The sequence below is a fragment of the Antechinus flavipes genome, chromosome 1 (assembly GCF_016432865.1).
Source record: "Antechinus flavipes isolate AdamAnt ecotype Samford, QLD, Australia chromosome 1, AdamAnt_v2, whole genome shotgun sequence".
NCBI lineage: Eukaryota > Metazoa > Chordata > Mammalia > Dasyuromorphia > Dasyuridae > Antechinus > Antechinus flavipes.
In genome coordinates this window covers 663,766,112-663,781,272 of record NC_067398.1, presented here as the reverse complement: position 1 = coordinate 663,781,272, position 15,161 = coordinate 663,766,112, and the positions used below count along the sequence as shown (strand labels likewise).

General features: G+C 34.8%; 1 protein-coding gene across 1 annotated transcript in view; it reads left to right on the top strand.

The window, feature by feature from the left end:
* The window catches only part of SUGP1 (SURP and G-patch domain containing 1), a 47,778-nt gene that overhangs the window by 16,852 nt on the left and 15,765 nt on the right, over positions 1-15,161 (top strand). The window contains exons 3-8 of the mRNA XM_051971997.1: positions 735-838; positions 4,373-4,600; positions 5,802-5,925; positions 6,189-6,292; positions 7,269-7,392; positions 9,589-9,929. Of these exons, the coding sequence (XP_051827957.1) occupies positions 735-838; positions 4,373-4,600; positions 5,802-5,925; positions 6,189-6,292; positions 7,269-7,392; positions 9,589-9,929 (1,025 nt within the window). The remainder of the gene's footprint in view (positions 1-734; positions 839-4,372; positions 4,601-5,801; positions 5,926-6,188; positions 6,293-7,268; positions 7,393-9,588; positions 9,930-15,161) is intronic.

Here is a 15,161-nt window from a genome sequence, read left to right as displayed (position 1 = left end):
GAACCATCCTTCACATCACTGTCATCAAAGTGATGACACTTTCATATAATATGACTAGTCTTATCAGTAGGACAAAATACTGATACTTCTTTTGGCACTGAAAGGCCTTCATAGTCTAGCTTTAGTCAGATTATCTAAGCAGGTTGATTATACACTATTTCTTACACAGTCAAAACTCTAGCCAAACTGATTTGTCCTTGCTGTTCCTTGTGTAAGATTTCATCTTCCTGATCATGCCGCTACACAAGCTGTTTTCCATGCTCTAGGTGCTGCTTTTCTTTTACCACTACCTCTTGGAAGCTCTGGCTCCCTGAAAAGCTCCATTGAAGTATCACTCCTTTCTGATTCTCCTGTTATTAGTGCCTCTCCCAAATTACTGTTTATTTGGCATACACCCTGTATTTATAAGTGAATATCTTATATTTCCCTACCTCCTTCAGGACAAGATTGTCTCACTTTTGTATTTGTATTCCTGCTGTCTAGCAGAACACTCATAGGTACTTCATAAAAGTTGAATGATTGTCAGTCTTTGCTTACCCAGTCTAAAACTCTGTGTGTGTAAAACTCTGAGAGAGAGAAAAAATTTTTTTAAAATAAAAAATAATCCTGTTTGTTATCTCATAGCTATTCTTTTTATTTATTTATTTATTTTATATTTTATTTTATTTTATTTTTATATTTATTTTATATATATTATATATATTATAATGTTTATTTATTCTTTTTGGGCTTAGAATTGCAAGTGCACCAAATGCTGCTTCTGTCTCTAACAAGTTTGCCAATGATGGCAGCTTCCTACAGCAGTTTCTGAAGCTACAGAAGGAAAAATCCTGTACAGGTAAGTTCATTTCAACCCTGGGAGCTTTGTTAAATTCCTGCTATTTGGTGATCTTGGGAAGGGTTACCAAAATAAACCTGAAAGTTGTTATGGATTTTAGAATTTTGCTAAGTGTATGAACAGTTTATAGGTGGATATAATAGAAAGGAGTAAGGCATCATGGCATAGGGCAGAGATACATAAATTTTGTGAATTCAGGACCCTTTTTTAGCATTGACAATTGCAAAACCTTTTGTTCCAATTTTTCCCCTCCTTTCCCCCATCCCCTCCCCCAGATGGCAGGTTGATCAATACATATTGAATATGTTAAAGTATATGTTAAATACAATATATGCATACATGTCAATACAGTTATTTTGCTGTATAAAAAGAATCAGTGGGAATTCTATGTAGTGGTTCATACTCATTTCCCAGAGTTCTTTCCTGGGTGTAGTTGGTTCAATTCATTACTGCTCTGTTGGAATTGATTTGGTTCATCACATTGTTGAAGAGGGCCACGTCTATCAGAATTGATCATCATATAGTATTGTTGTTGAAGTATATAATGATCTCCTGGTCCTGCTCATTTCACAAAGCATCAGTTCATGTAAGTCTCTCCAGGCCTTTCTGAAGTCATCCTGTTGGTCATTTCTTACAGAACAATAATATTCCATAATATCCATCAAAATATTCACAATTTATTCAGCCATTCTCCAATTGATGGGCATCCATTCAGTTTCCAGTTTCTAGCCACTATAAAGAGGGCTGCCACAAACATTTTTGCACATGTGATTCTTTAAGATCTCTTTGGGATATAAGCCCAGTAGTAACACTGCTGGATCAAAGGGTATGCATTGTTTGATAATTTTTTGAGCATAGTTCCAAATCCCTCTCCAGAATGGCTGGATGTATTCACAATTCCACCAACAATGTATCAGTGTCCCAGTTTTCCCACATCTCTTCCAACATTCCGCATTATCTTTCCCTGTCATTCTAGCTCAAGACTCTTTTTCTATAATCTTAAAAATTGAAAATCCCCTAAAGAGATTTTTCTTTTAAAAAGTGAGTAATATTTATCAGGTTGTCATATTAAAAATGAAAACATTTTAGTGATTTTATGAAAATAATCTTGACCTTGTCCTGAAAGGTCTTGGAGACTCTTAGAGTCTTCAACTGAACTTTGTTAACCATTGTTATAAAGGACAAAGAGCTGATCTTCTTGGAATTAGGAATAAAGAAGTGTTCAAGTACTGTCTATGACATGTATTAGTTGTGTAACTAATTAGCAAGTCACTGAATCTCTCAGTACCTCAGATAACTCAGACTATACATTATTGAGATTTCATTAGAGGCAGGCATTTCTATACTAAAACCTTTAATGGAAATAGATCCAGATCTTTCTTAAAATAAAAGTGATAAAAAATGCTATGCAATTAAAATTAAAAATAAGAAAAGCTTATTATTTGGATCAAGGTGGTGTAGAGATATGATCTTATAGAGAGTGGTTTTTGAGAGGTAGCAGAATGTCAATATCAGCACAGTACATTCTGAGTATAGGGCAAAAGTTTGTCTTTTTTGGTGTGGGATCTTGCTTCTTTGTGGTTGAATTATTTCTATGAGGGTAGAGTGGGGGGAAGGAGGATAAGGCTGTAATGTAGTTGGAACTAAGTAATCACATTTGGTAGAGCTTGAATGTTTAAGTATTTGAACTTTATTTGGTAGACTATAGAGAATCACTAAAAGCTTTTGAATAGTGAAGTGACATTAGAGTAGTTTTAGAGACATTAGTCTGGATTAGTTTCTAGTATGATACAATCCAAAGTTAAAACTGTTTAATTTTAATAAACATCACTTTAAAACCCTGCTTTTGGAAAAAGATCTTAAGTGGAAAATATTCAACACTACATTTTATTTGGAATCAAGAGGCTTGATTCATATAACATGAATACAAATTAATGTAACATAATATTAATAACAATAGCAGTAAATCGTACCATATTTTATTTCATTTGATCTTCATAGCATTCTTGTGAGGTGGGTATTTATTCTAGTTTTGTATAGGAGAAAAATGAGTTTCAAAGATGAAATAACTTGCCCACAGCCATGAAATAAATTCATGTTATGGGCACCACTTAAATATATATCTGCTAATCCAGAGTTCTTTTCATTACCAGATACTACTTTTTTCAGAAGTTAGTATTGTTTCAACCTGATTCAGTAGCTAACAGACAGCATTGTATGTTTAGTGTGTAATAGATTTGAAGTCAGATAATGGGATCAACTCTTGGTTTTTCTACTTAAGACTTTAAGGAATTCCTTCGCCTTCTATGCTCATAAATTTACTTATTTGAAAATTAAAGAATTGAATTAACATTCTATGGTCCCTTTCAAATCTGAAATCTTATCTTTGTAATTTGTATGTTATCCTTTCTATTTTTCCCTTTTCCCTTTCTGATAATATTTTTCTACCTACCTATACTAGATACCTATCCCAGAAAATCAGGCTAATAGCAATATTCACATTAATGATAATAACAAAGAGAGTAGAGAAAAAAAGCAGATATTTTTCTTTTTTTTTTTAATTAAATTTTATTTTTAACAAACATTTATTTTCCTTCTCTTCCAAATATCCATTCTACACTTCTCCCCAAAAAGAAAAACAAAATCTTTATAACAAATAAGGATAATCAAGCAAAACAGATTTCCGTGTTGGTCATGTCTAAAACTGTTATCTCATTCTTCATAGTAATCTCTCTCAGGAAGTGAGTAGTATTCTTCATCATTGGTCTTCTGGAATTGCAGTTAATCATTGGGTTAATCAGAGCTCTTAAATCTTTCAGAATTTTTTCATTTTTATAATTTTATTGTTATAGTTCTGGTTTTATTCATTTTACTCTGTCTTAGTTCATACAAGTCTTCCCAAGTTTCTTTTAAAAGGTTCTACTACGGAAGTTTTTTATAACCTTTTTATAAACTTTTATAGCTAACTTGTTCCTTTCACCATTTTTTACATTAAATTCCTATACATTTACTAATGATAAATTGTTCAACTTCCAGCCAATTCAGAGTCATGCATTTACTTTGCCATCACTATAAGATCATTTAAAAAATATTTAGGCCATTAGTAGTATGGTTGGATCAAAGATTATACAATCATTTAGGTAACTTTTGAGGCATAATTTCAGAAAAAAGCAGAATATTTTGAATGTTGTTTTCTTTTCTGCACATGAAATAGATTGTTTTGATATGAAAATAAATTCCTATTGATTGTTAATATGGTAACTTAGTTTGACTAATTCTTGCCACTGGGGGAAAATAATTTTAAAGTGAAATCAGAAATATTTAGGATAGAAGTAAGAGGAAAAAACTTTTCATTTAAAAAGATTGTTATTGGAATAGAAATGATAAGGTGTACACATCTTTGTGCCTGCAGGCATAGTAATAGGTTAGATATCTTCTCAAGGCCCTATTCAACTCTATAATTCAGTCAGTGATTGCTATTTCCAGTAAATGTTATTTCTTTTGTTACTGTCATTGTTTTTCTTTCCTTCCAAGATGCTTCTCCAAGTTCTGCCTGTGCTCCCTCCAATGTCTCTACCTCAAGCACTGGGAAAAAACCAATCTTGATTGGAAAGAGACCCAGCCTGGGAGTAAGCAACCCTCTCAATCAAGTAAAAAACTACTCTCATGCCAAGCAGAGCCCTGTGGCTAATCGCCTGAGTGTCTTCCAGTCTCCAGATGATGATGACGAGGAAGATTATGAGCAGTGGTTGGAAATTAAAAGTAAGTGTAGAGGTTCACCCCACAACCCCTCAAGTTTTCTTATAAATTGACCTATTCAGTAGCAAGAGAAGTGGGAATACTGAGTATTGGAAATACTAGATTTCCAATAGGGACTGTCTCTTAGGTTAATGACAAGTGTGTTATACCTTAAAGAAGGGATTCTAGTGTTCTTTTCCTCGTATATTAAGATAAAAGAAACTTTATTTCATGGAAGACGTGTTAAAGTGAGAGAAATCTTGGACTAACAGGAGACTTGAGTTTTATGTGCTAGCTTTGTCACTAACTGGCCATGAGACCTTGGGCAAGTCCTTGACCCTCATCAAGCTTGTTTCTACTTCTGTAAAATATACCTCCTTTTCTAAGGTCCTTTAGTGAGCAAATTAAATAGATTCCCAATTATTAATTTCTCTCTTTTCCATGTTGAGTAATTTAATCTCAAGTCTCTGAATGAGTTCTGGGAATTCCACTCTTCTTGTTTTAGGGTCTTCCATCCAGATTTGATCAAGGATTCATGTGAGCAGAATAGTGGGAAGATGTTACTTTTACTGTTCTTGTCCTGGGGGAAAATAATAATGTTGGTCCCTAGCACTTTGACTTCACTAACTTGTACTGATTCTAGGCCTGCTTTGGGAAGAGGCAGGAAGGGAAGCCATGACTCTCATTTGGGTACAAGAGATTTTTTGTAGTCTAAAGAGGGAATGCTTTGAGAGGGATGTTCCTTAGAAAGAACATGCTGTAATGTTAGACATTCTATAGTTCATTGGTATTGCTCTGATTTAGAGATCGTCATTTAAATTCACAAGGAAGGTGAAAGTTATTAGACCCTAGTTTAATCACATTACAAGTTCCATACATACTTCTTCCACCCTACACTAAGCAACAAAAATTTCTTGATGAAGGCCATATTGAGGGTATGTTAGTATCTGTTTTGTATACTCACTCTCTGTCAGTGACCCAAATGGATTTAGCTTTTTTCCCTTCCCATACATTTCATGAGATTGTTCAGGTTTACATCCCTTCCCCCAGCAGTCAGTCACTGGTAATTTTGTACATCATACTAGGTTTACCGCCCCCATTTCATCCCTCTTCTTCCCTCCCTCCCCCATCCCATTCTTGTCTGTTGTTGTGGTTCTTAGAAATAATGTGCCTGTTGACTGTTGGGTGTATGAATTGAACCCCAGTACTGACAGCCTGCTTAAAGTTTTACCCCCAGAGGATGCGGAGACCCGGAAAGTGGTAGAGAAATTGGCCAGGTTTGTGGCAGAAGGAGGCCCTGAATTAGAAAAGGTTGCTATGGAGGACTACAAGGATAACCCTGCATTTTCGTAAGTATAACTGTGCTTAGTTTATTATTTAATCATCTCATTAACTGCTAGTGTTAAGGTATGGAGCCTTGTGTGTATAACTTGTTGATAAAATTTTCATTGAAAGAGCTGTTGAACTCCACCAGCAGCTCCAGGTGTGATGTCTCTCAGAGATTATATTACATTAAGCTGCCTTTTTTTGTCTTTAGAAATGTAACCATCAAAAGCTTTAGAATTAAACTGTCAAGGTAACATTCTATGACTTTTTCTGACCATCCCTCTAGATTTTTGCATGATAAGAACAGCAGAGAATTCCTGTACTACAGAAAGAAAGTGGCAGAGATGAAAAAGGAAAACCAGAATGCCCAGACACCATCTTCTCAGAAAGGTAGGAGAGGGTGCTGCTAAATCCCGGTACAGAGGGTCAGAAATGCTTTCCCTTGTATTGGATCTGAATGGGCCACAGCAAGGGCAGCAGCCTGCAGAGTTAGATTGGGGCATCACCATGCAGACCAGTTAAAAAGAGCGGCAGCTTCATTCTTTCCCAAATAGCAGAAGCTCAGCTATGAATACAAAAGGAGTTTTAAGGTTAAGATGTCAATTTTCATTGTACACTGAAGTTCAGAGGTGCCATCTCTTTCTCAGAATATAAATGTGGGAGGAATTGAAATGAATTTTTAAGATTTCAATATAATAAATCGCAAATGAAAGATGAAAAAGTAGTCATCATATTTTAAAGGGAGTAATATCCTAACTGAATGTTAAACTATTTGTAGGGCAATGGGGGAAAAATCAATGGTTGAACAGAAATAGTTTTTTTTAAGATTTCTATAAAGAGCCAGTTGCTCTTTATTTTTCTTATTCCTTCCCCTTATTCCTTTTACTCAGTATAGGGCTCCTTTAGCGATCTTCTTCCACAGGTAAGAATGAGAAGCAGATCCAACCAAAATTCCCTGGAGAAGCCACACAGAGGGACAAGCCTATATTTCTTTCTAATTCCATGATCCTGGGCCTAGCATAAACAAGCCCCACAAAAGGTATCTTAAACAGTGACATGTCTCACCAAGATTCCATCTTGTCCTGAAAGTAGGATATAAGCCTGGATTGCAAAAGAAAAAGGCCATGTCCCGGTTCAAAGATGATATATGGTTTAAATTCTTGGCCAGGGGTCATTCAGAGCAGTCAGACTAGTAAGCACCACAATTTGTTCCCAGTGAAGTAACCTGATTACCGTTTGCCTGTTTTTCTTTGTATCATTCCCCCCCAATAAACCCCTCCTCTTGCCCTTGGGGTTCTTAGAACATATTAGGCTTTTGACTGTTGGGTGTGGTGAGTTGAACCCAGTACTGACAGCCTGCTTAAAGTTTCACCCCCAGAGGATGAAGAGACCAAGACTTTTGCTGAGAAGCTGGCCAGGTTTATAGCTGATGGGGGTCCAGAAGTGGAAACAATTGCCTTGCAGAACAACAGGGAAAACCATGCATTCAGGTAAGATGAGCATGATTGTAATTAACATTAATGGGAAGAAAGCCCTCAGGATTCAAATGACTGTAATGCTGCTATATACTGTCTGCAGAAGTGCTGTTTTTGCTTGAGGATATAAATAGATAAGTGGATTTAATGAAGTTGGCCTTCTACCAGGACTTCCCCCCTTTCTCCCCTCCCCCTCCCCCCATATGTCACTGTATAGTATATGGCATTTCTGGTCTTGATATAATAATAAAGCTATTCACACTTATTAAATGCTGTTATGATTACAGGGTACTTTTCTTTGTAGCAGCAAGCTGCTATCTTTGTAGGTAGTATGATCATTTTTATCCCCATTTTGGAGATGAGCAAACTGAATCCTAAAAATTTTTCTGACTTGCTTGTGATCAGCTAGTGCTAGAAACAGTATTAAAACTCAGGTTTCAACTGCAAAATGAGTTTCTTTTTTCCTCACAAAATTCTGCTGATCATCTCCTGGGATATTTTCACCATTCAATCTATATTTCCCGAGTAGTTCAAGGTAGAAGTTGACTTTTTTTTTTTTTTTTTTTTTGTGGCAATATTGTACCTGGATCTATGTTCTTTGTCGAGGCTAATTATAAAAACTACCCTTGTATAATGTTCTAATGCATGTCCATTATTATTTATATGGGCATAGCTCATGTAATCTTGTTCTGACTTCACATCAAGAGGTAGTGTGTTGCAATGGTTAAAGTGCTGGACTTGGAATCAAGAGGACATGAATTAAAATTTTACCTCAGATACTTACTACCTGGGTGACCCTGACTAGATCATTTAATCTCTTTCAGCTTCAGCATCCTGATATGCAAAATAGGAACAACAAATTCCCATACCTCTGATTCTTCTGGTTGTGAAGATTAAATGAAAAAATTTGTGTACAATACTGGCAGATAAAGTGTTATATTGTTAGAACTATAGTTCCAATCCCTAGGAAACCTGGGTTTGAGAACTTAAAGTGACCCAGTAATCCTAAACCCCCTTTTACTTACCAAAAAGACCCTTGTCTCCTACTCTGCATAAAAATTAGCTGCGGAAATCTCATGCAAGACTTCTATCTCCTTGCTTCTGTCATTGATGTATCCCCTTAATAAATAGTTGTATGTATATCAGATGATGAAGCAGGTTAACCTGTTTGTTGGTTTCTGTCAACCCTATAAAAAACCCTAAGTCCTTTTGTTTGGATATTAATCCCATGTGGCCAGTCGTCTTAATAAATTCTCCAATTAAAAATTAATATTTCTCAATTTGTGTCTATATTTTGGCACAACAGTTATTATTATACTGGCACCAAACCCTGCATTTATATCATTTGCCAGTGCTGCTTTGTCAAGATTCCCACGGAACTATTTGATGCCTGTATCTAGAAAGTTCCATTCCCACTCTCCTCCTTGTTCATGGACAGACTTGTTAATTAATGGGACAAAAAGTTATATTCAGACTAACTTTTCCAACATTTTAGCCTAGGATGGCCACAGAGACTTTAAAGGTCCACATTTATGATAAGTCTTTTAACTTGCCATCAGATATTTCTGTGATCAGATAGGATCCTTCCACTGTAGTGCTGCCTCTTAGAGAAGTTCTTTATCAGCTATCAGCTTTTGTGAGAGATTTGTTGGCATAAACAGTTTAATTGTCTTTTAAGAAGCAGCTCCTACAACTTTTAAAGTTGTTTTCAAGAGAAATATTTAAAGCTGTTCTCCCAGTAGATTTAAAATCAAGTTCATCAATTATTAATAAATCATTTTTGTATTTTAAATGTTTCCATTTTGACTCAATCGAAACTTGAATTTTTCTTCTGTTTTTTGAATGGTATTTTAAAGAAAAATGATCACATTTCAAGTTTTGTAGTATGCTAATTTCCTTTAAAACTCTGGAGGGAACATAATTCATGTCTGTATAGCACCTACTGTTTGCAAATCTCTTTCCCTTCACACCTTTTAGAGATGGTTTTAATGAGCTACTTTGGCCAAAGAAAAGTCATCTTTGATTGTCTGTCCTTTAGTTCTGAACCTTACTAAACTTAGTTTGGTCCTCAGAAAATAGATATATAAATTTTCACTGGATCTGTATATTATAAGTCTTTCCAAGTTGGTAGCACTTAATTTGTCAGGTTCAAGTAAACTTAATTCCATATTGTTTGGTCTTAGTTAGAAACACTTATATCCAATTTTATAGGTTTTTATATGAGCCAAATAGCAAAGGATATAAATACTACCGACAGAAACTGGAGGAGTTCCGGAAAGCCAAGGCGAGCTCCGTAGGTACAAGCCCCACATCTGATCCTGGTCTGAAACGGAAGACACCTCCAGAAGCCTCCTCTTCCTCTTCATCTATGTCCCCTTCGTCCTCCTCCACCACCACCATTTCCACCACTCTAGCTCCTGGCAAGGCAGTGGCTGCAGCTACAACCAAGAAGAAAAGGAAGAGTAGATGGGGACCAGAAGAGGAGAAGGTTGAACTGCCTCCACCTGAGATGGTCCAACAGGATGTGGATGCTTCCCCTTCCCCTCTATCAGGTAGTAACTTGCCTATTTTTAAAAACTTCATTTTAATTTCCTTCTCCCAATTCTACACTAGTCAGGTTCAAATAGTTAATTAGACTTTTCTTTTTACCACAGCAAGAAGACCTATAAACGGGCATACCACATATTTGACTCCTGTTATCTTCCTGCTCAGCAGTCCTAGATGCAGTCTCTTATATAGCTTTCCTTGTATGCTGATATAGATAAAAACTGCTTTTATCTTATGATTTGGGGAATTGAATGTGTCATTTCTTAGGTTATCTGGAAAATTCTGCTGCATATTAGGGTATTTTCCTGAGCAACCATTGAAGGATGTTTTCCTCTAGGAGCTGAGGTGGTCAAAAGAAGCACCTGTCAAAATATGAGCTTAGCCATTCCAGATCTTTATCGTGTCTCTGATCAACTCTTTGATCTTTCCTTTATTAAGGAAAGTCACATTTAGCAAGATGCATCAAAAAAGACAACATATAGACATTGTTGCAGTTTTCAGTCCTAGGGCTTAGCACTTGGTTTGCCTCCCTCAAATGAAAAACTCTGTATAAAGACTGAGCCAGTTATTTTACTTCAGTGCCCAGAATATGATACATTGGATTATTTACTGAGATTTTGAATTAATGATAGAGGGGGAAGAAAATAGTGCTAGGTTCCACATTGTAGGCGGAAGTCCAACAAGAGAGCTTAGAGAGAACCAAGATAAGGAGAACAGTGAAAAAAACATAATTTGAGAACAAATTGAAGCAGCAGGGGTATTTACTCTGGAAAAGGGAAGAATTGGGGATGTGATTTTTTGTTTTTAACTTTAAAAATCTATTTTCAAATATCTGATTCCCACTCAAATTGACAGGATTAGTATGAAGAAAAGCCTTCATGAATCTTAAAGCATATACAAATATTTGTTTTTACTCCTTATTTGAAAATTTTGTCTTAAGAGTTTTAGTCTTGAAAGCATTCTATCCCTTGTAAATTGACCTGCCTCTTGAATCTTAGGCCATACAATCCTACCTATTCTTTCTTAGATGTCTTTTAAATCTCTTTTCCCCTAGTTGGTGTTATAAAGGTAAATTAAGGATTTAGCTGCTTATTGACTTCACTGGCATGAAATTTGCTTTGTTTTGGAGGTGAAGGAAGTAGAGGGGACATGTCAGGGGAGAATATGATTGAGTTTTTTGTCAAAAAGTCATAATTGAACTGTCATAGCGCCTACCTTTCTGCCTCAGCAACTTCTCTGAAGTTCATTGGAAAGAATGAATTTTTGAGTCTAATGACCAAATTTAGTATTCTGACTGCCATTTATTACTGTGTGACTTTGGTTCCTGAGTCATATCTTTGAATTTCAGTTACCTCACCTCTTAAATGAGAAAATTAGATTAGATGACCTTTATGGTACTTTCCAGCTTCACAATTAGAATCCTGTGAGCTTGTTTAGTGCTTTAAATTATGAGGTTTATTTTAACATTATTTAAAAAAAAATTTTTTTTACTAGTATTTATGTGGTGCATTAAGGTTTGCAAAGCATTTTGCAAATGTCTCATTTTACCCTCACAATAACTTAGAGAAATAAATGTTATCTCCATTTTATAGATGAGTAAACTAAGACAGGTGAGTTTAATGATTTGTCTAAGATCACAAATCTAAGTGTCTGAGATTGGATTTAAACTTGGATCTTCATAACTTCATGTCCACTCTTGTAACCATTACAACACCTAGCTGACTTTCTCATTTGTTTTCACAACTTTCTGAGGTAAATATATTGCTATTTTCTCATTTTTATATCTAAATGAGACAAATTAGACTTAGAGATTCAGTGATTTACTTAGGTTTACATAGCTAATAATATCTAGTATATTGTGTTCAGGTTAGATGATCTCATATTAGTAGATACCCAGACAGTATCTGCAGAGTACTTCATGCAATGAATTGGGCTATATCATTCTTTACCAGTTGCCAGCCCCTGACAAATTTTAACTAGATTTACTATGCCGTAATATTGTTGCTTTTTTTTTTTTAATTTTTATTTTTTCACTTAACAAGTATTTGTTTCCTCTTCCTATCATCTCCCCTGTCTATTTCCCCTTACTTTCCCTCCAACCCCCCCCCAAAAAAAAAAATCCTTAATACATATATAGATAGTCTAAAGACCAAGCAAGGCTCAAAAGAAGAATAGTACTACCTCACCCTTTTGAAGGGGTGGAAGATACACAAGTGTTGAAAATTTGAACATAGTTTCCGAATTTTTCAGTTTCTTGATTGGTTATACTGATTTTTTTTTCCCCTGTCTTTTTGTCTTTAAAAAATTTTGTTTGTTTTATAGAATGAGTTATTGGGAGGGAAAGGGGAAAGGAGATACTAGGGGTAAATGTGGTTATGTTTAAAAAAAAAAAAAAGACACATGTAAAAACTTATTTTAAAAATGTACATAATTAAATCAAGTTCTTGTTGGCTATTATAAATTTTTGTCTCATTCTTATTATAATTTCTCTCAGAAGTTTCTCATTCTCAGCTATCAGTCCTATGAAATAGTCTTTCAGAATTGTTGTTCTTTTCATAGTGTTATATTTTAAATGCACTGCATCGATTCATATATTTGTCCAGGTTTCCCTAAAATTATACTTTTTGGCATTTACTACAGCATAGTTTTAATTCATTACATTTATATGCCATAATTTATTCAGTTTTTAGATGAATACTCCCTTAATTCCAGGGCTTAGCACAATGCCTGGCATATAATAGCTGCTTAATATAAGTTCATATATGTTCTTAGCTCGTTGTTGCTATTTTTTCAGTATTTGTCTTTTTTTCTCTGCTTTGGCAGTCTGATGGGGATGAGGTTTAAATTTCAGAGTTGCTTTAATTTGCAATTTTCTAGTTATTAATAATTTGGAACACTTTTTTTCTCATAATCTTAGCTATTTTCAATGTCTTCTTTTGAGAACTGATTTTTCATATTCTTTGACAATTTGTCAATTAGCGAATAGACCACAATCTGTTACTCCTGAAGTTTCTTCTTAAAATCTAAGAATATTAGAAGAAAATCCCAATTCCTCTTCTTCTATTACTTGTATCCTGTTCTTGTCTTTTCCTTGTCTTTTGCCCACCAAAATTCTGTTAAGCTCTCCTCTTACTCTAGGAATCAAAAATTTTATGGTTATGCTATGAAGAATGATACATTTACTCTTTACCATCACAAAATTTTTGAATGGGTTTTAAGAGTGAGATCATGGTACTAAAAGTTTTAGTTAATTCTGATATCTGTATGTAGCACATATAGAGTAAGTGGTTGTGATATGTAATAATATACAATATAACAAAAATTATAGAGTAGCTATATTATTATATAGTGATACTTCTTTCCATAGCTTTGTGACCTCTATGCTGCTTTTATTCCATTGCATGTTATAATACTGCCATTCTTTTCATCATCATTTTTTTTGTTAATAACTTTTTATGGACAGAACCCATGCCAGGGTAATTTTTTACAGCATTATCCCTTGCACTCACTTCTGTTCCGATTTTTCCCCTCCCTCCCTCCACCCCCTCCCCCAGATGGCAAGCAGTCCTTTACATGTTGAATAGGTTACAGTATATCCTAGATATAATATATGTCATATTATATAATATCATCATCATTCTTTTGGGACTCATCCAATTCACTAAAAACTTTGCTTTGATTATTTTTACAAAATTATCTTTATTAATATCTTTTGGTTTTATATCAACTATTTTTTCCAATGAATCTCTCTTCCTGCATTTCTTATTATAAAGATTTTAAAAGCAGGAAAAACAGTACAACAGAGCTAACCAATATATTTTAAACCATTATATTTTAAAAATCTGACATTTGCAATTTTCCACATTTATATTTTCCCCCAAGTTTTCAAAGTAGCAGAGATGCCTTCTTATTTTTCTTTTGGAGTCAAGCTTGGCCATTATGATGATATAACATTCAGTTTTGATCATATATAGAAATCTGAAAATCATATATATATATATACACACACACATACACACACACACACACACACACACACACACACACACACATATATATGTATGTATGTATATGATAATTGAACCCATTGGAGGTGATGACTTCATTTTTTTTTTTTTTTTGGTTTGTTTGTTTGTTTTAACAACTACTATTTCAATGTCATTGGAAACCAAACTGTCATGCTGAATATTTTAGGCAGCAAGAGCTCTTCAGTCCTGGATTGCAGTTGGATATCAGCCAGGAATATCAAGGGGCTGTTGTAGGCCCCCTGGAAACCCATCTTATTCCAGGCTATTTATCTCTGCTCTTCTCAGTGCTATGGTTTGTTTTTTTGAGGCAGCTAGGTGGTACAGGGCCCGAGCTCAGGGCCTGGTGTCAGGAAGAATCTGACACAGCTTCAGAAACTTAATAGTTGTGTGGCTTTGGGGAAGTCATTTAACTTCTCTTTGCCTCAATTTTCTTAACTGTAAAATAGGGATAATAATAACATCTTTCAGGATTGTTGTCAGGATCAAATGAGGTAATATTTATAAAGTACTTAGCAAAGTTCCTGACACATCATAGGCATTAGATAAATGTGAACTGTAATGATTATGGATGATATGATATCGATCAAGGAAACTGAGAAGAAATGGTTTAAGTGAGAGGAAGAAAATAAGGAAAGAGCAGTGTCTTGAAAATTTAGAGATTAGAGAGTATCCAACAATAAAAAATGATAAGTAATATAATATTGCAGGATGGTTGTGAAGGATATAAATGAATAAAAAAAAGCATTAGATTTGGTAGTTAAGTGATCATTGGTAATTTTGGAAAGAGAAATTTCCATTGAGTAATGGGTTTGGAAACTAGATGTTTAGAGCTGAGGGAAAGGAGAAGTTTTGAAAGACCTAGTGCAAATAGCTTTCTTGAGGAATTTAGTAAAGAAATGGACTAGAAGTGTGGCACAATAACTATTGGTGATTAGATTAAATAGAACTTTTTTTTAAATAGCATGGAAGACTTGGAGATATTCCTGAGCAACTTTGAAGAAGCTGAGGCGTAACAGAAAATTGTAACATAAGAGTGTGGGACATAATAATAAGACTATCTGCTGGTAGAGACAAAAGGGGATTAGATCAATAGTAAGCATTAAGTTCCTGCTGTGTACCAGATGTTCTGAGTGCTAAAGATACCAAGAAAGTCAAAGTAAAGTCTCTGCATTCATGGAGTTTACAATCTAATGGGAGAGATTTTATATG